This window comes from Cokeromyces recurvatus, assembly GCF_025118155.1.
Source record: "Cokeromyces recurvatus strain NRRL 2243 chromosome Unknown BX663scaffold_7, whole genome shotgun sequence".
NCBI classification, from domain to species: domain Eukaryota; kingdom Fungi; phylum Mucoromycota; class Mucoromycetes; order Mucorales; family Mucoraceae; genus Cokeromyces; species Cokeromyces recurvatus.
Window position 1 is genome coordinate 476899 of NW_026251393.1, and position 21060 is coordinate 497958.

The following is a 21060-nucleotide window of genomic DNA, read 5'->3' on the forward strand; positions in this document are numbered from 1 at the left end:
ACGTAATAATGCTCGAACTTTGTTATCATTTGCAACAATAATTATGCTATGGCCATCCATAATGATTTTTGCATTCATATCAGAAGGTAATTCAATCGTCGTGATACCGTTAATATCTTTAGTTATTTGCACGGGTATAAAATTCTATTATAAAATTAATTTTCTTTTTCTTTTCTTTCTTTCTCTCTTTCATCCTTTACCTCCTCGAATCTTTTAATAATTAACGTTAGTTCAGCGTTTAATTTTATTTCATTTTGTTGATTAAAGATAAGAGGTCCATCGTCTTTAACATTTAAATCAGGCTGAATTTCTAATTGATTATTATAATAATGCAAAGAGCCATGAAGAGGTGCCCAAGCAGAAAATGATCCGTCTTCATTAGTCATTATAATAGGATTAATAGTCTTTGCAAGCTATCTATATAGTTAGTGATTCTCTTTCAAATAGATATATACATATATACATATATATACATTTACCTTTTCACTCACTGATACTTTTTCCCAATTTCTATCAAGTTCAATATTTATAATATCTCCTGGTTTATATATATAAGCTTTTGTTGATGAATTCTGTTCCTCTTCTTCTTTTATCAATTCGGCCCCTTCCATGTCGGGAATGAGTAAATGATATGAATTGGTGTCATTTCTTTCCCAATGGGTATGCAGTATTGAAGGAATATCTTCTAGTTTGAGGCATGTGTCAAGAGGCAAATATATAAAATTCATTTTGCATCCTTTGGGTATTATGTCTTGAAATGAGCGATCTGTATTTGGATCTAGACATCATTTTAGTTTCATACATGTATTTATTATTCAAGCATACCAACTTACCTATAAATATACAGGTATTTAGTTCAGATTGTCCCCAATAATTTAAAAACCAAAATAACGGTCCTTTCATGATACATGCCGAATCTCCTGTAAAGACAATACAAGGTTCCTGTATTCTTTTCTTTAAAAGTGCTGATGCTTCTATTGAGGTTATTGTTTGTACTGCACCAGTTTGCATTAATTCACCATGTCGTAAAGGCATTTGTGGTAAATAAAGTAAATCATGTCGTTCTGCATTCATCCATTCACCACAAATATTCGCATATTTTAAACTTTGGTCGGCAATAGGATTTACAACATAAATGGGTATCTGATGTCTTTCATGTCCAATCTCTTTATTACCAAGCAATTTAAAATGCTGCTCTATATCTCCAACTAAATCAAATAAAATGCCCATCGATGGTGTTACTAAAAGGACATTATGTTGTGTTTGAATCGTTCGTGCTAATAATAAAATGAATAAGTCTATTTACAATCCATAATGTGCTTATCTATTACCAATATGTCCGCATAACTTTGCTTTGGCCTTTTCAAAGGAGAGCTCATTTTGAGATAACTGACTAAGACCACTGACAACAACAATGTCTACATCCTTTAAGGCATCACCATTAAATGGGGCAGGATGTAAATCCATGTGAATTGATGAATTGGATACAAATGCAATCTTTTTAAAACTTGTTTCTAATACCCAATTGGCGCTTCCTAAACTATAGCCTGAACTATAGGCTACCAAATTTAAAGCTGAAAACAAGGATAAAGTTTCTGTATAGCGTACAGGTTGGATTTTTTCAATACAAGATATAACATCTTCCATCGTATAGATGGTTGACCTCCAACCTTCAATAGCTAATTGCATGTTATCATCTGTCAGTTGAGAGAAGTGTGTAGCTGAACGAGGTTCAATTCTAGATGTAAAGAACTTGCTTTGATGACTATGATACTGAACTAATTCCTCCATGCGTTGTTTTGCATATTCAATTGTAGGTTCTGTGGCAATAATTCTTCCTTTATATCCCATATATTCTGTCAAAAACGGAAGACCTAGCATAAGTTGACTATTACTTATTAATACAAGATCAATAGAGTCTAAATCAATGAGACTCATGTCGGGTATTCTAAACAGAGTTCTTTGTTCGCAGTTTTTAGCATTTTCCTTAACTGAAGAATAACGTGTATCAGCAGCTCTTTTGCCCTGAGATGAGAATGATGATAAAATCGAACTTAGAGTATTACCCGCCTCGTAATAGTCTAGACCTGTTTCAACCGATTCGTTCTGTTCGTGTAGTTGTGGCAAGATTAATGTCTCTAAAGGACAATTCAAAAGTATTGTATGTTGATTTATTTTACATAAAAATGTATTGGGAACTGAATCTTTATTATCTATGCATTGTATTTTCATTTTAAAATTTTCCTTTCGTGACTAAAATAAAGTAAAACCATTTATGCATAAGAATACAATACTGAAAGGGAGAGGGAGAAAGTGGAGGACAATCATTTATTCGTGGCTTAGAAATCAACAGTCATCGCTTTTTTTTTTTTGTTTCAATATTGTTCAAGAGAAAAGTTGGGTTTACATATTTTTTATTTTTCTTTAGTCACTACATATAAAAAAAAAAGGTTTCAAAAAAAATGTATTTGATGTATTATTTAAACGAGAAGGGAGATCGTGTCTACACTCTTAAGGTAGTTAATTAAGAATAATTAAAAAAAAAATAACGTTTTGAAATTTAAAGTGATTTTTATTCATTTATTTATTTTAGAAAACTGATCCTAATGGCTTCCCCACCAAGTCAGCTCATCCTGCTAGATTCTCCCCTGACGATAAATTCTCTCGTCATCGTGTAACTATTAAGAAGAGATTCAACATTTTACCTACTCAACTTCCTTCTCGCCCCTATTAAATGCAATTCTTTCATCTATCAACTCTATTTCAATGTCAATTTGTACGTTTTATATTTTTTTTTGTAAATTTCAATGTCTCGAATAAAAAAGAAGAGCCTTTTTAAACTGAAGTTCGATAAAATAAATAATAGCTGAACATGTCATTATATATGTGTATGTGTATGTCTTGAAATGTTCAAAAAGACATCTTACAATTATTTCGTGACTTTTATCATTTATGAAAATATGTCCATTTTTTATTTTTTTTATTTTATTTTATTTTATTATTATTTTTTTTTTTTTTTTTTTCATTTTTTATTTTCTTCAATCTCTATTCTGTTTTCATATAAAGAATGGCCAATTCTAAATATGAATATGTCCGACATTTCGAATTAGCGGATAACATGCTACCTAATACATGGCTTGTTGTTCGTATTGATGGCCGTGGATTCCATAGGTTTGTCCGAAATCTTTTTTTTTTTCTTTTTCTTTTTTCTTTAGGTAATTGACTAATCTTATTTATTCAGATTTTCACAAGCACATAATTTTGCAAAACCAAATGATAGGCGAGCGATTGATCTTATGAATCGTTGTGCTATTGAAGTTATGAAGGATATCAAAGATATTATTCTAGCCTATGGTCAAAGTGATGAATATAGGTAAGTATGGTATTATGTAATCAATGAAGAGACCCTTATTTAATATGCATTTAGCTTTATTATACCAAAATCATCAACATTATATTCTCGTAGATCAAGGTAAAATGATATACATATATAGATGAATCTTTTATTTATTTTCTATCAAAGTAAAATTTGTTCTACGATTGTAAGTCTATTTGCCTCAAATTATGTAATGCATTGGGCAGAATATTTTGGTGAAACCAAACTACAATATGCACCATGCTTTGATTCCAGGACAGTTTGCTACCCTAACGATACAGTTTTACGTGATTATTTATGTTGGAGACAAGCTGATTGTAAGTTGATAATGTATGTATGTATGAATAATTTCCCAAATTTAATGTTTATCTTATAGGCCATATTAATAATTTATTTAATACTACCTTTTGGGCTCTTGTTAACCAAGGAGGATTATCTGAAGAAGAGGCAGAAAAACGCTTAAGAGTAAGTGTGTGTGTATATGTTTGGAGTATTAACTTTAAATTTAACTCTCTCCTTTTTTTTTCTTCTTCTAAACAAACAAACAAACAAAAAGGGCACATTTTCAAAAGATAAGCATGAAATTCTATTTACACAATTCTCTATCAACTATAACAACATAGAGCCTATTTATAAAAAAGGTTCAACCATTATTCGTAAGAAGACAGAGGTCACTTCTATTTCTCCAAATTCTGGTGAAGAAGTAAAACGAATGAAGTTAGTGCCTACTGCTATCTATGAAGATATTATAGGGGATGCATTTTGGGAAGCTCATCCTGAATTGCTTAAATAGAATAGACATTTTATATATTTGTGTATGTAATAGAAAAAAAATTTTATGTACATGTGTATATATGTATGTATATGCAAATGTATATGTATACAGATATGTATATATATATATATATTTTTGTTATCAAATATAATGACAGCATTACTTTTAATGTTTGTAAAATGACCAAAGATATTACTATTTATCAGATCTATCTTTCAAACAAAAAAATATTTATATTATTGTTATTATTATAACTTTTCTGTATTACATAATCATACATAAACAACAATGAAAATTAAAAAAAAAAAAAAGTTTCGTTAGGTTGATTTATTGATTAATTGATTATGCAAGGCTTTTAGGAAGGCCATTTTCAAGATTTAAAAGAGATTCAGAGTCGGGTAAGACACGAGGACCGTCATGAACCTTTGTATGGAGCAAACGACTCACGCTATTCATAGGCTGAGTAGGGATAACGTTTTTATTAAATTGCTCATGGTGATTCAATTCTAATTTATCTCCTAGTTTTTCACCTTGATCAAGTACATGGTAAGGATCTGCAAAGAATTCATGAGCTGGTTTATCCGTAGGGAAATAATGGCCTATCAAACGAATGATTTCACGCATGTTTTCCTTTGGAGCATAGATGACAGCATTGGGTCCAGCATCATAAGTGTAAGCAGCCTTCAGCTTACCATCAGGTGAAGTAGCGTTGTATTCATGAATAAGTTGAATGATGGCACGGGAGGTATCATTCATATAAAAGATGGGTGGGTAAGTGTCGAGACAGACTGCATGGAACTGGTTTGAATCACGCATTGTCAATTCAGCAAAGGTTTGGAAATCGCGTTCAAGGATAGCCTTCTTCATGCCTTCCATACGCTCAGGGACAACATGCTTGATACGTTCAGTCATCAATGTACTTGATTTAATAGTAGACTGCATACCTGCAGTAGAGGAGGTACCCTTTTTAGCGTCCGAGACAACACAAATAAGAGCTTCTAATTCAGGCCAATGCGTTTCAGGTGCAACTTGAACAGCATAAGAATCAGATCCATCTTCCTTTTCACCCATTTCCCAGGATACAAAACCACCAAAGAGGGAACGACAGGCTGAGCCGGATCCCTGACGTGCGATGCGAGAGATGGTAGAGGTAGGGACATCGAGTTCAAATAATTGGGATAATGTAAAAACCAAAGCGGCTAAACCGGAAGCAGAGGAAGCAAGGCCAGCAGCGGTAGGAAAGTTATTTTCAGAGCAGATATGAAGTCCATATGTAGACAAAGGCTCAAGAACTTTACCTTCAGCAGCTGCCTTGGCTTCCATCTCTTGACGAATAGCACGTGTCTCACGGAAACAATTGTGCATACGTTTGTTCTTTGTGATATCTTCTTCAATACCATTCAACCAAAGTCTATCTTGTGTAAATTCCTTTGAAGCAGAAATTGTTGTTTTACTATGAAGAATATCTTGTGATAATGTTACAGATAAAGAACTATTTGTAGGTAAAATAAGTTCTGTATCGCGTTTGCCCCAATATTTGATAACCTATTGAAAAAAAAAAGGGAGAATTTAGACATTCATCATTGACGATCAATAAGTTAAAAAATAAAATACCTACAGCAATGTTAACAGGTGCAGTACAGGTAACAGTCTTCATCTTCAAGCTGTATAAATAGAATAAAAAAAAAAAGCGATTAACTTTTTTTCCAAAATGAAGTAGAGTAAAATGAATAAGAAAAAAAAAAAAAAAAAATTTAAACTTCCTTTTTTTTTTTTTTTTTTGAAAACCGCTTTTAATGAAATACAAAGGTTTCTTTTTTTTTATGTCTAATGAAAATATTAAAAAACAAAAAATATACATGTATATAAAAACATAATGAAAGTATTAAATATGAGCTAATGTTCATGAATTAAAATACTTGCTTTTTAATTACTTGTTTGGTATTATTACATTATATCTATTTACTGATTTAAAGTATAATGAAATTAAAATAGTCTTAGCCAATCAAAAATAACTTCGTCCAGGACAAGTTAAAAAATATAGTGAGGGGGCCTATCATTTTTTTTTATTTCTTTTTATTTGACATTTCCATAATGATGTTATTTAAATTACGGCATGTAACTTATATTCAACGGCCTTTCATACTAACAAAACGTTATATTAATAATATTACACCTGCTCGTGTTCGTTTTGCACCAAGTCCAACTGGTCAGCTTCATTTGGGTGGTTTAAGAACAGCGCTTTTTAATTATTTACTTGCTAAAAAGACGGGTGGACAATTCATTCTTAGAATTGAAGATACTGACAAAGTATGAATTCTTTTCTTTTTTTTTTTATAACCTCATTACATTCTATTTTATTTACTTGTTTAGTTATATAGGCTCGATATGTTGAAGGAGCTGTAGAAAGTCTTATAAAAGCTTTGAATTGGGCAGGCATTAATCATGATGAGGGTATTGGAATCTCATACTATTAATTTTACAAGACACTGATAACGTTTTTTTTTGTATGATAGGGCCCAATGTAGAAGGCCCATATTCGCCTTATTATCAAGTAAATGAAAAAAAAAAGTCTTGAATATTTTAGATCTTTTTTTTTTTTTAACGCTTTATTGCATAAAAATAGTCACAACGAACAGAATTATATAGACAGTACGCTAAACAACTTGTAGAATCAGGTCATGCTTACCGATGCTTTTGTACATCAGAAAGATTAACTCAAGTAAAAGAAACGCGACAAAAGCAAGGAAATTATATTGCTTATGATAAACATTGCTCATATCTTAGTGAAGAAGAAATCAAAGAAAATTTAGAAAAGAACTTGCCTTACACCATTCGGCTTCGAGTAAGAAACAATAGTATGTTGATTCAAATTGGATGCTAATATTCTGTTTTGCCATGTAGACACCCTATGAAGGATTTATTGAGCATAATGATCTTGTGTATGGGAGGATAAAGTTTAGTCACAAGACAATAGATGATACGATTCTAATAAAGAGTGATGGCTATCCAACCTATCATCTTGCAAATGTTGTAGACGATCATACAATGAAAATCACTCACGTCTTAAGAGGAGAAGAATGGTTATCGTCTACACCAAAACATATATTACTTTATAAAGCATTAAATTGGAAACCACCCTATTTTGCTCATTTACCTCTGTTACTAAACCGAGATGGTTCAAAGCTATCAAAGCGTTCTGGAGATGTTCATGTAGAACAATATATCGCTAAAGGTTATTTACCTGAAGCTATCAATAATTTTGTCGCACTTTTAGGTTGGCATCCTAGTGGTGGAGGTCATCAGCAACAAGATGAAGCTTTGTTTACTATTAAAGAATTGATTGAACAGGTGTGTGTATTACTTTTTTTGAAAAGAATTATTGGATAACTTATTTATAGTCTTTTTTCCTAGTTTGATATAAAAGATATTAATCATTCAGGTGCCATTGTTGATCATCAAAAATTAAATTGGATTAATAAACATCATATTCTAAAACGAGCAGAAACAGAAGAAGGAGTTAAAAGCTTGGCAAATATATTAAAGCCATTTGTAGATGAATGCTATTTAGGTCGACTGAAAGGCACCAAGTATGAATATAGATTAGAATCAAATTACCTTATTAAGGTAATTAGCACTATCAAGGTAAAGCATCTTTTTTTTTCTTTTCTTTTTTTTTTTTTTCTTTTTCTTATTTACATTTATATAAATATATCCATATATTTTTATTTATTTAATAGGAACGCATTCATAATCTATCTGATATTCCTCAACTATGTAATTATTATTTTGAAAAACCCAATTATGATTCTAATGAAGCTACAAACCTGAAGAAAAAAATAAAGCAGCCCGCTTTAGGTAAATTTATTTAAAAGAAGCATACAGAATAAAAGAAGTTTACTAACTTTCTCTCTATTAAGATTTGGTATCTTCAAATAAATTCATAGAAGACTTTAACTTGATTGAACCCTTTAAATCAGACGTAATAAAACCTTGGTTATATGCTTGTGCAGAAAACAAGAAATTAAATCCTAATCATATTATGATGGCTTTACGGTATGTTATTACTGGAACAAAAGTCGGTGCTGGTGTTGCAGAAACAATTGAAGTTCTTGGAAAAGAAACCGTAATAAATAGATTATTAAATAGACAGTAATAATAATAAAATTATATAAATAAATACATCGCATTTATTTTTAAATTATAATAGTAATAATTATAATAAAATAACTTATTGAGCGCTCAAGATGTCAGAGTCACCAGCATCAGTGATGGAGAGGACACTGGTACGGAAGAGCTTACCACAAGCAGTACCAAGATCGATGTTGTTACCATTGTAGTGGTGAACACCAGTCTTGGACAACATGGCATAGTATTCGATCTCAGACTTACGAAGAGGAGGACAGTTACCAGCAATGATGACCAACTTAGCTATAAGAAAAAAAAAAAAAGAGACATTAGCAAAACAGTTCGGGGGAACATTCTCTGCCCAAGATTGGTGGAAAATGAGGACAAGGATGAATGTTTTTTTTTTGTAGAAAAAGACTACATTAAACGGGCTCCTGCCCCCCGAGAAGATTAAACAAAAAAAGGGGAAACTGTAGTCTATGAATATAAAATTATAAAAGATAACTTACCCTTTCCTTGACGAATAGTCTTCAAGGTAGTCTTGTAACCAAGAGTGTACTTGCCAGACTTCATGACAAGTTGAAGACGAGAGTTAATGGATTCAGCATTCTTCTTGGACTTGACAGTAGGAGCCATTTTATATATATATCTTTCTAACTGTTATAGATTATTAATTATTAATTCGAAAAAACGTCAATTTAAATATATTATACATTACACTTTAGTGAACACGAAAGAGAGAGGAAGATTATAATAATAAGATTGAGTTTCTGTTTTTAGATTAGAAAAAAAAAATTACTTGAAAATTTTTAGAATAATTTTAATTGGATAAAAATATAAGCCACCACAAGCAACTCAATAAATAAATAATAATAATCATGATTTAAAGTTCCGAGCCGCACCTTTCAAACTTGCATACAGCGAAGCTGGGAAATATTGGTTAATTTAGAAATTTGAATGGTGATAATAGCAAAATAATTTAGTGCTTACTAAAAAAAAGTACTGGCGAAAAAAACCAAAAAATGATTGACTCACCAATATTTTTAAATAAGCTCAGAGCAACATACCTGCATTAAATAACCAAAGCGATAACTTTGGCGGAGATTTGCTATTGTTTCCTTCATTCTGGTTTTGACGCTTCTTTTCTGCTAAAAAACATCAGGGCGTTTACCTGTCTCTCTCAAGCTCATCAAGATCTTTTGAAAGTTTAAAACAACTGCCATATCTCGATTCCACAGCTTTCGTGGAATTTCCTTGACTTGTTCAAGGTTGGTCAACAGACAGTTACGATTTTTATATCTAATAGTTCAGTAATTATTATCATTCTCTGTCGTATTAATACAATTCATACTGTTACTTTACCTCAATAAGCCATGCCATTTTACAGTTGGCATTTTGGCACTCTCTTATGGGGGCGAGGGTTGGCGACTGTTTTAAACGTTTCTAATAAACTTTCACAGGTTGGGGCAACATGAAGAAGTCTTATATTCGTCAATCTTGAATACTTGGAAGCCGTTTTTCTTCAGCATTCGAATGAGACCTTTGTTCCTGGTTGGCTCGTGATATTTTGTGTTTGAAGCAGACCAATTGCCAATAACAAGAATCTCATCATGACCAAACTTCTTTTTCAACTTCTTCACTAATATCTGGTCATTTTGATCACAGAAAATTTTGGATGAAAACTTCAGCTTTCGGAATGGCAAAACTTGAAGTTTCTCCAACAATTCCCCGATATGTTGTTTTAGGTTGACTTCTTCATCCACGATCATCTTCTCTGCAAGTTCAAGCACCGTATTTTTGACTCCATCGTCCAATCTCTCTGAGATATGTCGTTGCTGTAACATTAGCTGCAAGTACGTATGGTACGGTTGAGATTGCGTTCGAGTGTCAGGAGAAGAAACGATGTCTTGAATATTTAAGACGAATAAATGTCTAAAATACAAGTTGCTTTTCTCATCCACACAAAAGTCAAACAGGGAGCCGGGGAAGTAAAGATCTTTGGATGATTTTGTTTCATTTCCATAGTATTGGTTTAATACTTTTTCCATTGATGATCTTGTCTTAATGTAATCTACAAATTTGAGTACATCTACAGTGGATGACGGGGTTTTGGAAAGAAGAGCTTCATCGGATTCAACCATGGATGGTTTAGTTGACTTTCGTAAAGTTCTAAAGTGTCTTGATCTTTTTGATCTGTCATTTTTTGTAAAAACAAGAACTTTCTTGTGCTTGACCACACTGGTTTCTTTCATACAGTATAAAATATCACGTCTTTCAGGATCAATCAAAATGCATCTTCCATTCGCACTTGCCAGCTCTGCTTATGTTAATGTTTCAATATACTGGGCATCATTGTCACTTCTTGTTCCACCTTCCTTTTTTGAAGTTCCAGGACTATCTTCTGTTAGCTTTTTCTTCCTAGTTGTAGCAGTATTTTGCTTTAGAATAGAAACACCAATTCCATCAGTCTCCAAAGTTCCTTCAAAATGAAGAGACTTATTTAATCCTTGTTCTTTAAAAGCCTTTTTTTTTCCAAATCAGTTACTTGAGCCCAGGTTTTAATTTTATCCTTCGCAGGCTTCTTGTTTTTGAGAATATGGAAGTTAACGATCTTACTATCCACTGTCATATATGTGGGAATAAACATGGTTCGTATAGGAAAGCAAACGAATTCTTTCAACTTCTCTGATTCAACAAGTTGTGCAAGTCTATAAAAAAAACCTTGAAGTGATTTACTGGTCGAGCCAGTACATCATAGAAAATTGAATCTTTATGGAATCTGTAGTCTGTAGGATACATGGAGAATAGAGTTTCTATTTCTGATATTGACTTTTCATCCAAGATGTCAGAATTGGGCATTTCTTTTTTTTTTTCGCCGCAGCAAGTTTTACTTGGGTGCAGGGAGTAAAGACCTCTTTACGGACAGCTGCTTGTATGACTTTTGTGCTATATCCTTCTGTCGTCATTCTTTCTTGAAGAGCATTTGATTTTTCTTTCTTTTTTTTTTTTGCAAAGTTCGTTTAGCATTTCGCGGAGCCTATTCCCAAAATGGGCTTTGATATTATTGTAATAGGCGGTTTCAATTTTCGTACATTCGTACAAAGCAATTTGCTGCGCATATGCTAGTTTAAGTGGAATATAGCCGGCATTTTTTTTTAGCAATATAAGCCTTTGTGTTTGGCAATCAATTGTCTATATAATTTCGTTGTTTCTTTGAGGCGTGTTTTTCGAGATTTGGTACCATCATACACTCGTCTCAGATTAAGACTCAAGAATACTTTAACAAAAAAAAAAAAAAAAAAAAAAAAAAAAAAAAAAAAAACTCTTGTTGACATAGCTTTTCAAGTCAAACTCGATATTTTTCACCAACTCACTTACAAAGATATACTTGATAAAGGCAAAAGTGTGGGTGACGATTGTATTAGTAATATATGCCGGCTTCCAAATGCTCTTTACAGTCGCCTTTACCGCTATGACGCGTTTGTCAGCTACTTCAATATTTCTTTCTGTAGCAGCAACCGAACTTGCTTCAGAAACGGGGGATGTCTTGGTAGTACCCGTAGTAGTAGCTTTGATAGAAGCAGCAGCAGTAGATGTAGCAGTAGAAGCAGTGGATTTAGCAACAACAGCAGTAGATATTGCAAAAGTAGAAGTTGAAGAACCTTTGGATTCCTTATGGGGAGCAAACTTGCTGGTTTCACCAGATGTAGTTTGTCTTGTGATAGTTTCGCAAAAAAAATTTATCGTCAGAATCAAGATATGTAATCGTCCAAAGTCACTACGCTTGTACTAAATACTTCATTTGTTGTAGAAGGATCGATGTTGCTTGAACTTCCCACATTATATTGGACGTCAGGTAGAATTGCATCTCTAGCTCTTTCTTTGCCTTTGGCCCTCTTTCTTTGAGACTCATCATTTTGAGTATTTTCTCTGCCTTATGTGGTTTCTATGTTAGTTTTAGCGTGCATTAAAAGGCTATCATAAAAGTACATACCTTTTCTCTTCCTAATAACAACAGTGGGATTGAAAATCATCATCAGAGTTTTCTTGGATAGCTTCGTGATATATGTTAGAAGGACCAGGCGCTGTTTTTGAAACGGTCGTCGTGGCGTCTGCATGTCAATCGTGTGGTTAATATTAGAAAAGTAGATAATTCTCTATATACTTTACCCTTTGTTTTAGCGGATTCTTTTTGAGAGGGTGTTATTGCGGTATCATCTTTTTTTTTTCTTCGCATTTGCAAAGCATTCGCTTTCAGGATTTTTGGATGAAGTATTAAAAAAAGAGAATTACTTTGCTAGTTTATTGTAACTACTTTTTTTTTTTTTGATATATCTCGACACATATATAAACACATAATTTATGGGTTATTTATCATTACTATTATGTTTTTCTTTGCCTTTATCAATAACTATCAATTAATGAACCAAAGCCAGGTAAATAAACTTTAACACGAGCTCTTATGAATATCTTATTAACTATTGAATAAAGCTGATTCTATAATAAAACCCTTGATCTGCATGTTCCAGTTATATAAGCCCATTATCGATAGACATAGTTTATAAGAACATGTGCGAAATTTTTTGTTTACACGTATATAAACATCTCAAAGATATAATTGAATTGTGAAGACTGATCAGACTCTAAACACCATTGATCAGGGCTTTAACAAAGCTGTTGATATATATTTTCTTGTTCAAATTAACTATGCGTATCAGTCTATAATAATAGTTTTTTAAAACGATGAGTTTAATCAAGGGCGCAAGGTCAGAGGCTATAGACTCACTTATTTAACTCTATATTTTTTTTTCAAAACTGAATTTAATTGAAACTTTTTGGGTTCTTGCAAAGAGGAAGAATCTGATGGCTAAAGGTACTTTATTCTTAAGAATCGCTGATAAATTTCAAGTGCTCAAAATAACTTTTAAAAACGGCCAATCATTTTTCAGCTTTTCGGTAACAATTTTTTTTTTAACAAGCGCCAAATTATTTTCTAAATTAACCAATATTTTCCAGCTTCACTGTATAATAAATATTGACAATAAAAATAGGCTAGTAGTAGTAGTAATAGACTACAGTTTTTATATAAATATGTATTTTATTATGTATACATTTAAAGATAATTTTATTTATTCAATTTGCATATCTTCTGTTTTTTCAGTAGCTTCCTTCACATCAGCATCTGAGTCCTTTACTTCTTTCTTATCAGTCTCTTCTGTATTTTCCAAAGCATTTTCGTTCTTAAGATTTTCAATCTTATTATCAATCAAATTATGAAGAGCAATGACAGCACGAATCATACTTGACAAGTAAATTAATAATAACTGATCATTTGTTTTTGTACTGAAAGAGTTGACCATATCTTGATTTTCAAGGTTGGGGAGTAAATTGAAGATATCCTGTAAATTGTAAATAATTTGGTGATTTACAGGTAATTTACCACTCACAACTTTTTGAAGATAATCACGAATTTCTTCGAGACGGCCTTGAAGACCACCCAAAGATGATAACTGGGCAGCAATACGTGTGGATAATGTACCAACTGCATTATCTTTAATATCTCTTAGTAAATGTTCTACACCGATTTCTTCTGCTTCCTCTGCAACTATCTCTGATGGAACATGCATGAATGTTTTTGTTGTAGCTGTACCATCCTATAGAATCTTATCATAAATACATATACATACATACATACACATGTATAATATGTAATACAAATAGATACAAAACTTACATCCTTGATTTCTTCAATTGCAAAATAAGCATCTGTGGGTATTTCGGCATCATTAGGTTTAACATCAATAATGACAAGAACTGGATTAGGCGTATATCTCTTGAAAAGTTCGTTGATTTCTAAATCTGATGAACGAAGTTTTGGTCCACTATGATACCATCCAATTAGCTTTTCCTTTGCTAAGGGATTTCATACGCACATATGTATATATATATGTATATATTTAATTAACTGTATAATAGCATAAACTATCCCATTATGTATTTACCGTTAACTTTCTTGAACATGTCATTCATTGCTTCGACATAATTATGATCTAAAAACCAAACTGAAGGATCCTTTTCATCTTCTTCAAAAGGGACTAGAAATAAAAATAAAAGTAAGTAATTCTATAAATGCGTTGATTACTAGTTGTCTTTTTTTTTTTTTTTTTTTTTTACCAGCGAAGCTGTTGGAAATATTAACTGTCTTTCCTTTATTTTGACCGAGTAAAACACCAACAACGCGCTTTTTTGTATCCTTTGCAACACGATTATAATGATCAGTTGCTGAAAGTAAAACAAGAGGATGTACGTGAGCTATAACTGAAGGTTGAACGGTTGTTGTAGCAGGCATGTTATATAAATATATATGTGTATATATGTGTATACTAACAAAAAAAAAAAAAAAAAAAAAAAAAAAAAAAGAGTAATTCCAAGTAGTTAAACACAAAGATACTTACGCGTACGTCGGAAGACTAAAAAAAAAAAAAAAGAAATGATTTTATTTGACGCATTATATTGGTGTAGTTTGTTTTTTTTAAAAAAAAAAAATGTGACGTAAAACAAGCAGCCCAATCAAATCAATAGTTGTTGAGTGGGTTGCCTTATTTTTATGAAAATAGGTTTATGATAAATCTCAAGGTAAACTATAAAGGTCAAAACTGCTCAAGTTAGATTATCGATAAAAAAAAAAAAAAAAAAAAAAAAAAAAGATAGCAAAATAACCCCTTTGGGATTAAGGATAAAGAAAAGAAAGGAAAAAATGCAAAAGTATAGCTATGGTATAATTAGTGAGGGGAAACTATCTTCGTCTAAGATGTAACAGAAGTAAAGTTGGATTTCTTCTTTTTTTTCTTCCTTTATTACGATGGAAGAGATAATGATAGGTTATGTAATATGATTAACTAACGAACAAATCAAGAAAGAATATTGAAATATGAATGCAGTTGATGTGCAGGGTTATCTTTAAAAGAAGAAAGATGAGAGGATGGTACATGATTTCAGACGTTTGAAGTCTATTTACTTGTGTTATCTACAATAACCAAACTATTTAGCATTTATTCTTGGCCATAATTCCGTAGCCCATTTATTCATATATTTCATCTCGACTTAGTAAGAGCTAGTCATAGTATCTAATTTGTTAGTTTATTCTTTTAGGAATGCACCATGTGGGTTCATGGCACATAAATAACATGATGCTATTTATTTTGTATAAAAAGTATACGGACACATTAATTCATCCTTGCTGTCATTTCGTATTAACATAAAGCAAAACCAATATGTTCCTTACTCTAAAAGAAAAAAAAAGAAAGTATTATTTCTCACAGTGAAAATAAGTTATTCTTTTACTGATGCAAAAAAAAAAAAGGGAGAACTAGATAAAATCTTAAGAATGAAATGCTTTTTACTCGATAATCGTACAGCTTTCTGACATTTACCTACATATAAGTTGTTATAGTGTTAAGAAAAACATATACAGTTGTACTTGTCAGACATGATGTTGAAGCAATAAATAATAGTCTTTTTTTTTTTTTTTAAATCAGTTCCTGAATACCGAAACTAAGTTTTGTCTTACTCAAATTTTATTGGATCGTCTGGTATATACGTCACATGTTTAAAATTGAATGTATGCATTGAACACGCTTTTTTTTTTTTTTTTTTTCGTAATTTCTTTCAAAAGCATATAATAATGTCTAATAGCATTTACAATTACATTATAAAGGTTCATCCATCAAGAAAGAAAATAAAAAAATGAGTAAATATATACTTATACATCTTTCTTTCTTTCTTTTTTCAACTTAGTATATTATTATTGGTGATACCGGTAAAATTAATAAATTACTCATTAATAAATGAATGACTGAAAGATTATGAGTTATTTTTTTAAAAAAAAAAAAAAAAACTAATGAAATTAGGTGTTGGAAAAGTAATATAAATTAAACATTACAAATAATAATAATAAAGATGAATATAACTTTGAAGCTAACGGAAAATCATCTCGAAAAAAAAAAAAAAAAAAAAAAAAACTATAAACAATGCCTTTTTTTTTTTTTTTTTTTTGTTATATAGTCTTGCATACTGCTACAATTTACAGATAAACGATTTATGCCAGCTCATGATTTGACCATTGGGTAAATATATATACATGTATATTTATTTATTTATTTTCTGGAGATAAAAAGGAATATATGATTGAATTCAAATAAAATATTAGTGTTGGTTTTGGTACACGTTTTATTAAAGTGAACGATCAGCAAATAAAATTACAAATTTGGGATACGGTAATTATTATTCTCTATTTTAGTTATGCGTATATTAGATAACATTTATAAAAGGCTGGGCAAGAATCATTTAGATCAATTACAAGAAGCTATTATAGAGGTGCTGCTGGTGCTTTATTAGGTAAGTCGAAAAAGAACGGTGAAAAGTAAAAATAAACTAACATTTATATGTATATAAAAGTCTATGATATTACAAGAAGAGAAACATTTGAACATTTAACTGTTTGGTTAGAAGGTTATTTTTTTTTCATATATTTCATAAACTACATTAATAACTAATATATATGTATGTATGTATTTATCATTAGATGTTCGTCAACATGCAAATCCTAATACAGTTATTATGTTGATTGGAAATAAATGTGATTTAGAAAGTAATAGACAAGTATCTACAGAAGAAGCAGCAAAATTTGCTGAAGAAAATGGTTTGTATTTCTTGGAGACATCTGCAAAATCAGCTGAAAATGTTGAGGAGGCCTTTGAACGTACAGCAAAGGCCATTCAAGAAAAGATTCAAACTGGAGTTATTGATATGAATAGTGAGGTAATTATGAGTACAGACTAATCATCTTAGTTTATATATAATAATGACACTTTTGATGTAGTCAAATGGAATCAAGTTAGGACATCCTCAAGGCGGGTCTTCTTTACCTTCTGCTAATTCCTCTTCAAATAGTAGTGGTTGCTGTTAAAAAAAACATTTTATTTTTATTTTTATTTTTTTTTTTTTTTACGCATTATATATCCTTAATAACATATATAACATTTTTTATTTTTATTTTTTCATTACTAATAAATTCTTAAATTAACTCTAATCATTTATTGTTGTCTCTTTCTTTTCTTTTCTTTTATTTTATCTTATTACTATTATATCTAGAATGATAGAAGAAGAAGAAGTAGTTATTAACAATAGAAGTCAACATGTACTTGATCATCATAACTTACAAACATCCTTTTGTAAAATTAACTATGATGCAGCAGTAACTCAAATATTATTTCCTACTTCTACTGGTAGTCAGCAACTATTCACTACAGTCCAAAAATCGCGTGAATCAGTCATGTCTGATATAGAGGATACAATTGAGCAAATTATTACATCTATTATGATAGGTGAACCCATTAAATTACCATTTTTAACGAGAAAACTTGGCTCTACTCAACAGCACAAGTATTACATAATTTATAATAATAATAACAATAACAATAAAAATTAAACATGGAGTATATAATAGGAAAAGAAAAGAAAAAGAAGACATTAACAATGATTTAAATCCACACTATAATACTACTGAAGAAGTTGTCAATAATGTTAGATATTTATCTTTGTCTAATGCTGTGTCCACAAAAGCATTAGGTATATATATATATATATATATATACGTACTGTAAAGATAAGTATATAGCTTACCTATATTAATGTAGCTCGCTATATATCTGTGTTACAAATGATTTATGAAGCTATTGCTTATCGAATAATGGTTACAAAACGAGATATGTTTTATAGAGATGTTCCACTCTTCGGTACTCAAGCTGTTGTTGATATTGTAAATTATTCAAAAATACACATATGATATATACAAGTATATATATATATATATATATATTTACATACATACATACATAGATTGTAGATGATATTTCATGTCATTTTAATGTACCAAGATCATCATTAAATGTGGTAAACTATTTAATGAATAGTAAATGATTATTAGTATAGACTTACTTACTTGTATGATATAGAGTGCTGCTTCTAAAGGTCTCGTCTTTGGCCCTATCAGAATTAGATTGAAAAATAATAAAATTATGGATTGTATGAGTATTCACGAAGAAGAAGATGATTGTCATGATCAAGTAAGTATATAGCATCAACATGATATATAAGCACATACTTACAGTAATATTGTTATTATTATTATTATTATTTTTAAAATATCACAGGGAATGCTTATACCACCTATCCATCAAATTCTTGAGATACAATCAAAAGCAAGCTGTATGATTGTTGTCGAAAAAGAGGTTTCTATATATATAAATAAATATGAATATATATATACATGTATACATATATGCATGCTTAAGAATATACATTTATATCTATATCTTTTGTAAATTTATTACATATATGTGATAGGCTACATTTAGATATTTAGTTTCAATTGGATTTTGTGAATCATTAACACAAAGTTGTGTATTAGTTACAGTAAGTATGCATATATGAATCTATTTTAGTATAAACACACACACACATATATATATATACTATTTATATAAAATCACATAGGGAAAAGGATATCCTGATTTATGTACAAGACAATTCATTAAACACTTTTCTACTTGTTACAGCAGTAAACCTATTTTAGCTTTAATGGATAATGATCCTCATGGTCTTGATATTTATGCTACTTATAAATGGGGAGCAAGAGTGACTATAGTCAATACTAGTAATATATTCATCTATTTATCTTTATATATATATATATATAGGCTATGGCGTTTGATGTCTTGAATCTAGCTGTTAACAGCATTCAATTAATTGGATTAACTTGTCAAGATCGAAAAGAGTATATATAACATATTCATATATAATATATCTTGATTTACCTTACTCCTTTTACTATTATAATGTTCCATAGATACTCAATTGCACTAGAGTGCTATATTCATATGACAGAAAGAGATAGATCAAAGTGCCTTCATATGGTTCGAACTTATCATTTAAATGAAAATCCAGGTGAGAGTCAACTTATTGAAAGAGGTTGGAGAGATATTCAAAATGAATTAAGTTCACAAAGTCACCAAGATTATATGTAATGTATTCTATTGATGACGTATTACATATCTATTCATCTTTTTTTTCTTTTAATCAATAATAGAAATGAAGTTTATGCTTTATTAAAATCAGATTACAAGTGTGAACTACAGTCTTTGAATCATACTGGTCCTTATGGCATTAGTAATTATCTAACATCCAAACTTGACAAATATTTATCGTAAAAAAAAAAAAAAAAAAAAAAAGTCCGCTACTGTTGCTCAATTATGATTAACTTGATGTCCTTTTGCTGTATTTTATGTTGTTGCTCTTTTTTTTTTTTTTTTTTAAATAAATAAAACTATGGCTGATGCGTAAGTCTTTTTTTTTTTCATGTAATGAACTTATTTGAACATTAATTTAATGCTGATTTAGACAGCGAATGATTTTAGATCCTGGTAATTCATTGGAAATACCAAAATAACGCGAATTAACAACTTTAATTTTTAGCCATTCGTGATTGGGTTTTGATCCCCATTTTATTTGTCATGGTCTTGGTAGGCATCCTTAGACATCACATTACTATGCTTATTACAGGTGCACCAAAGAAGCCACAATTAAAAGCTATTCGAGAATCGTAAAATGCTACTTTCTTTTTTTTTTTTTTTGCATGTTTATTTATTCATTTATTTATTCAATAGTAAGGCATTGTTACGTGGTATGCGTTTAAGGATGGTTGGCAACAGTATTCCACAACATGCATTTTCAGTTCGTAAAGCCTATTTAGCAGATGCATTTGAAAAAGGAAAATATCTTAAAAACCCAGATGCAAATAAAGAGGGGGCACCTCCTATGAACCCAATGTCAGATCCTGATATGATGGAAGGCATGATGGAAGGAATGAAAAAACAAATAACCAACATGGTGCCCCAAATGATTATTATGGGCTGGATTAACTTTTTCTTTCAAGGATTTATCGTTAGTAAGTGAAATAGTGTTTGTTTGTTTGTTTATTACACATATTTATTTACCTTTAAATCATCTCTCTTTTCTCTTTAGTTAAACTTCCATTCCCTTTAACGCCCCGATTTAAACAAATGTTACAAAGTGGTGTTGATACCCGTGATATGGATGTGACCTGGGTTTCTTCTCTTTCTTGGTATTTCCTCAATTTATTTGGTCTCGGTAGTGTTTTTTCGTTAATTTTGGGTGATAATAATGGTAAGAATCAATAATAGACATTTTGAAGTCCATTTTTAATATGTATACATTTATATTCATATTTTATAATAGCTGCTGGAGTTGATATGACTGCTATGAGTGCTATGCCAGGTATGATGCCAGGCATGATGCCAGGCATGGCTCAACCTGGTCAACCTCAAGATTTTAATAAGCTTTTCCTTGCTGAAAAAGAAAATGTGATGATTACACCTCATGTATGGGATTTAGATGATATTGAAGAAAGATTATTAAAAAAGTATGGTAAACAGCCCACTTCTAGTAAAAAACCATCAACACCTACTGCTACCACTACTGCTACAGTAATTAATAATAAAGAGCCTACTATACGCGATAAAATAAAAAAAGTGGCAGCACAAAAGAATCATAATAAACGTCGTTAAATATGAAGAATTTTTCACATACTCATTTGTTTTTTTTTATTATTATTATTTAACATGTGTATATATTTTAATGGATTAACAGAAATGATAGCAGCGTCACATTTATATACATATAAAGTGTGTACAAGTAGAAT

At 30.7% G+C, this 21060-nt stretch overlaps 13 protein-coding genes across 13 annotated transcripts; 6 read left to right on the forward strand and 7 right to left on the reverse strand.

The window, feature by feature from the left end:
* Window positions 1-155: 155 nt before the first annotated feature.
* BX663DRAFT_430901 (beta-lactamase-like protein) lies at window positions 156-1791 on the reverse strand (the record flags this gene model as incomplete). The annotated part of the gene is made up of 4 exons (XM_051522835.1): window positions 156-413; window positions 480-778; window positions 834-1277; window positions 1332-1791. 4 exons carry the CDS (start codon window positions 1789-1791, stop codon window positions 156-158), a joined length of 1461 nt encoding a protein of 486 aa, XP_051384664.1.
* Window positions 1792-2418: 627 nt separating this feature from the next.
* Window positions 2419-2965, forward strand: BX663DRAFT_503164 (H/ACA ribonucleoprotein complex subunit 3). Its single transcript, XM_051526725.1, has 2 exons — window positions 2419-2516; window positions 2594-2965. Exons 1-2 carry the CDS (start codon window positions 2463-2465, stop codon window positions 2732-2734), a joined length of 195 nt encoding a protein of 64 aa, XP_051384665.1. The 5' UTR covers window positions 2419-2462; the 3' UTR covers window positions 2735-2965.
* A 46-nt stretch (window positions 2966-3011) lies between these two features.
* Window positions 3012-4340, forward strand: BX663DRAFT_503165 (tRNA-histidine guanylyltransferase 1). Its single transcript, XM_051526726.1, has 6 exons — window positions 3012-3171; window positions 3242-3373; window positions 3428-3472; window positions 3524-3693; window positions 3753-3841; window positions 3933-4340. The coding sequence occupies exons 1-6, from the start codon at window positions 3068-3070 to the stop codon at window positions 4167-4169; spliced, it is 777 nt and encodes a 258-aa protein (XP_051384666.1). The 5' UTR covers window positions 3012-3067; the 3' UTR covers window positions 4170-4340.
* A 56-nt stretch (window positions 4341-4396) lies between these two features.
* On the reverse strand, window positions 4397-5868 carry BX663DRAFT_503168 (diphosphomevalonate decarboxylase). The gene is made up of 2 exons (XM_051526727.1): window positions 5770-5868; window positions 4397-5696 (listed from the first exon to the last, which is right to left on the reverse strand). Exons 1-2 carry the CDS (start codon window positions 5806-5808, stop codon window positions 4494-4496), a joined length of 1242 nt encoding a protein of 413 aa, XP_051384667.1. The 5' UTR covers window positions 5809-5868; the 3' UTR covers window positions 4397-4493.
* Window positions 5869-6179: 311 nt separating this feature from the next.
* Window positions 6180-8486, forward strand: BX663DRAFT_503174 (glutamyl-tRNA synthetase). Its single transcript, XM_051526728.1, has 8 exons — window positions 6180-6461; window positions 6533-6605; window positions 6668-6705; window positions 6778-6996; window positions 7056-7502; window positions 7566-7796; window positions 7892-8009; window positions 8072-8486. The coding sequence occupies exons 1-8, from the start codon at window positions 6246-6248 to the stop codon at window positions 8305-8307; spliced, it is 1578 nt and encodes a 525-aa protein (XP_051384668.1). The 5' UTR covers window positions 6180-6245; the 3' UTR covers window positions 8308-8486.
* BX663DRAFT_559669 (60S ribosomal protein) lies at window positions 7987-9033 on the reverse strand. The gene is made up of 3 exons (XM_051531863.1): window positions 8998-9033; window positions 8789-8936; window positions 7987-8582 (listed from the first exon to the last, which is right to left on the reverse strand). The coding sequence occupies exons 2-3, from the start codon at window positions 8913-8915 to the stop codon at window positions 8383-8385; spliced, it is 327 nt and encodes a 108-aa protein (XP_051384669.1). The 5' UTR covers window positions 8916-8936; window positions 8998-9033; the 3' UTR covers window positions 7987-8382.
* A 334-nt stretch (window positions 9034-9367) lies between these two features.
* BX663DRAFT_586411 (uncharacterized protein) lies at window positions 9368-9784 on the reverse strand. The gene is made up of 2 exons (XM_051532246.1): window positions 9642-9784; window positions 9368-9578 (listed from the first exon to the last, which is right to left on the reverse strand). The coding sequence occupies exons 1-2, from the start codon at window positions 9671-9673 to the stop codon at window positions 9428-9430; spliced, it is 183 nt and encodes a 60-aa protein (XP_051384670.1). The 5' UTR covers window positions 9674-9784; the 3' UTR covers window positions 9368-9427.
* On the reverse strand, window positions 9734-11138 carry BX663DRAFT_541673 (uncharacterized protein; the record flags this gene model as incomplete). The annotated part of the gene is made up of 4 exons (XM_051530790.1): window positions 9734-10596; window positions 10651-10801; window positions 10825-10962; window positions 11016-11138. 4 exons carry the CDS (start codon window positions 11136-11138, stop codon window positions 9734-9736), a joined length of 1275 nt encoding a protein of 424 aa, XP_051384671.1.
* A 144-nt stretch (window positions 11139-11282) lies between these two features.
* BX663DRAFT_586434 (uncharacterized protein) lies at window positions 11283-12195 on the reverse strand (the record flags this gene model as incomplete). The annotated part of the gene is made up of 3 exons (XM_051532247.1): window positions 11283-11556; window positions 11654-11994; window positions 12077-12195. 3 exons carry the CDS (start codon window positions 12193-12195, stop codon window positions 11435-11437), a joined length of 582 nt encoding a protein of 193 aa, XP_051384672.1. The 3' UTR covers window positions 11283-11434.
* Window positions 12196-13408: 1213 nt separating this feature from the next.
* On the reverse strand, window positions 13409-14628 carry BX663DRAFT_430972 (maintenance of mitochondrial structure and function-domain-containing protein; the record flags this gene model as incomplete). Its single annotated transcript, XM_051522839.1, has 4 exons — window positions 13409-13933; window positions 14014-14192; window positions 14282-14374; window positions 14454-14628. The coding sequence occupies 4 exons, from the start codon at window positions 14626-14628 to the stop codon at window positions 13409-13411; spliced, it is 972 nt and encodes a 323-aa protein (XP_051384673.1).
* Window positions 14629-15960: 1332 nt separating this feature from the next.
* On the forward strand, window positions 15961-17308 carry BX663DRAFT_503196 (GTP-binding protein; the record flags this gene model as incomplete). Its single annotated transcript, XM_051526729.1, has 9 exons — window positions 15961-15996; window positions 16077-16098; window positions 16190-16200; window positions 16344-16405; window positions 16489-16555; window positions 16610-16676; window positions 16737-16790; window positions 16864-17099; window positions 17161-17308. 9 exons carry the CDS (start codon window positions 15964-15966, stop codon window positions 17245-17247), a joined length of 639 nt encoding a protein of 212 aa, XP_051384674.1. The 3' UTR covers window positions 17248-17308.
* A 125-nt stretch (window positions 17309-17433) lies between these two features.
* On the forward strand, window positions 17434-19061 carry BX663DRAFT_430859 (Spo11/DNA topoisomerase VI subunit A; the record flags this gene model as incomplete). Its single annotated transcript, XM_051522832.1, has 6 exons — window positions 17434-17723; window positions 17794-17909; window positions 17978-18090; window positions 18296-18406; window positions 18494-18571; window positions 18837-19061. 6 exons carry the CDS (start codon window positions 17434-17436, stop codon window positions 19059-19061), a joined length of 933 nt encoding a protein of 310 aa, XP_051384675.1.
* A 581-nt stretch (window positions 19062-19642) lies between these two features.
* On the forward strand, window positions 19643-21011 carry BX663DRAFT_503199 (integral membrane protein DUF106-domain-containing protein). Its single transcript, XM_051526730.1, has 6 exons — window positions 19643-19678; window positions 19740-19762; window positions 19815-19941; window positions 20006-20286; window positions 20364-20525; window positions 20598-21011. The coding sequence occupies exons 1-6, from the start codon at window positions 19668-19670 to the stop codon at window positions 20924-20926; spliced, it is 933 nt and encodes a 310-aa protein (XP_051384676.1). The 5' UTR covers window positions 19643-19667; the 3' UTR covers window positions 20927-21011.
* The last annotated feature ends 49 nt before the right edge of the window (window positions 21012-21060 follow it).

What these genes read in the sequence shown, in the direction of transcription:
- BX663DRAFT_503164 (XM_051526725.1), top strand. Translation starts at nt 2,463, where the DNA reads ATGTATTTGATGTATTATTTAAACGAGAAGGGAGATCGTGTCTACACT. An exon ending in ATCGTGTCTACACTCTTAAG is followed by an intron (nt 2,517 to 2,593) that starts GTAGTTAATTAA and finishes TATTTATTTTAG; the next exon opens with AAAACTGATCCTAATGGCTT.
- BX663DRAFT_503165 (XM_051526726.1), top strand. Translation starts at nt 3,068, where the DNA reads ATGGCCAATTCTAAATATGAATATGTCCGACATTTCGAATTAGCGGAT. An exon ending in GATGGCCGTGGATTCCATAG is followed by an intron (nt 3,172 to 3,241) that starts GTTTGTCCGAAA and finishes TTATTTATTCAG; the next exon opens with ATTTTCACAAGCACATAATT. An exon ending in TTATATTCTCGTAGATCAAG is followed by an intron (nt 3,473 to 3,523) that starts GTAAAATGATAT and finishes TTTCTATCAAAG; the next exon opens with TAAAATTTGTTCTACGATTG.
- BX663DRAFT_503168 (XM_051526727.1), bottom strand. Translation starts at nt 5,808, where the DNA reads ATGAAGACTGTTACCTGTACTGCACCTGTTAACATTGCT. An exon ending in CTGCACCTGTTAACATTGCT is followed by an intron (nt 5,697 to 5,769) that starts GTAGGTATTTTA and finishes TTTTTTCAATAG; the next exon opens with GTTATCAAATATTGGGGCAA.
- BX663DRAFT_503174 (XM_051526728.1), top strand. Translation starts at nt 6,246, where the DNA reads ATGATGTTATTTAAATTACGGCATGTAACTTATATTCAACGGCCTTTC. An exon ending in AGGCATTAATCATGATGAGG is followed by an intron (nt 6,606 to 6,667) that starts GTATTGGAATCT and finishes TTTGTATGATAG; the next exon opens with GGCCCAATGTAGAAGGCCCA. An exon ending in CTTACACCATTCGGCTTCGA is followed by an intron (nt 6,997 to 7,055) that starts GTAAGAAACAAT and finishes TTTGCCATGTAG; the next exon opens with ACACCCTATGAAGGATTTAT.
- BX663DRAFT_559669 (XM_051531863.1), bottom strand. Translation starts at nt 8,915, where the DNA reads ATGGCTCCTACTGTCAAGTCCAAGAAGAATGCTGAATCCATTAACTCT. An exon ending in GACTATTCGTCAAGGAAAGG is followed by an intron (nt 8,583 to 8,788) that starts GTAAGTTATCTT and finishes TTTTTCTTATAG; the next exon opens with CTAAGTTGGTCATCATTGCT.
- BX663DRAFT_586411 (XM_051532246.1), bottom strand. Translation starts at nt 9,673, where the DNA reads ATGCCAACTGTAAAATGGCATGGCTTATTGAG. An exon ending in AAATGGCATGGCTTATTGAG is followed by an intron (nt 9,579 to 9,641) that starts GTAAAGTAACAG and finishes CTGAACTATTAG; the next exon opens with ATATAAAAATCGTAACTGTC.
- BX663DRAFT_503199 (XM_051526730.1), top strand. An exon ending in GCGAATGATTTTAGATCCTG is followed by an intron (nt 19,763 to 19,814) that starts GTAATTCATTGG and finishes TTTAATTTTTAG; the next exon opens with CCATTCGTGATTGGGTTTTG. An exon ending in CTTTCAAGGATTTATCGTTA is followed by an intron (nt 20,287 to 20,363) that starts GTAAGTGAAATA and finishes TTTTCTCTTTAG; the next exon opens with TTAAACTTCCATTCCCTTTA.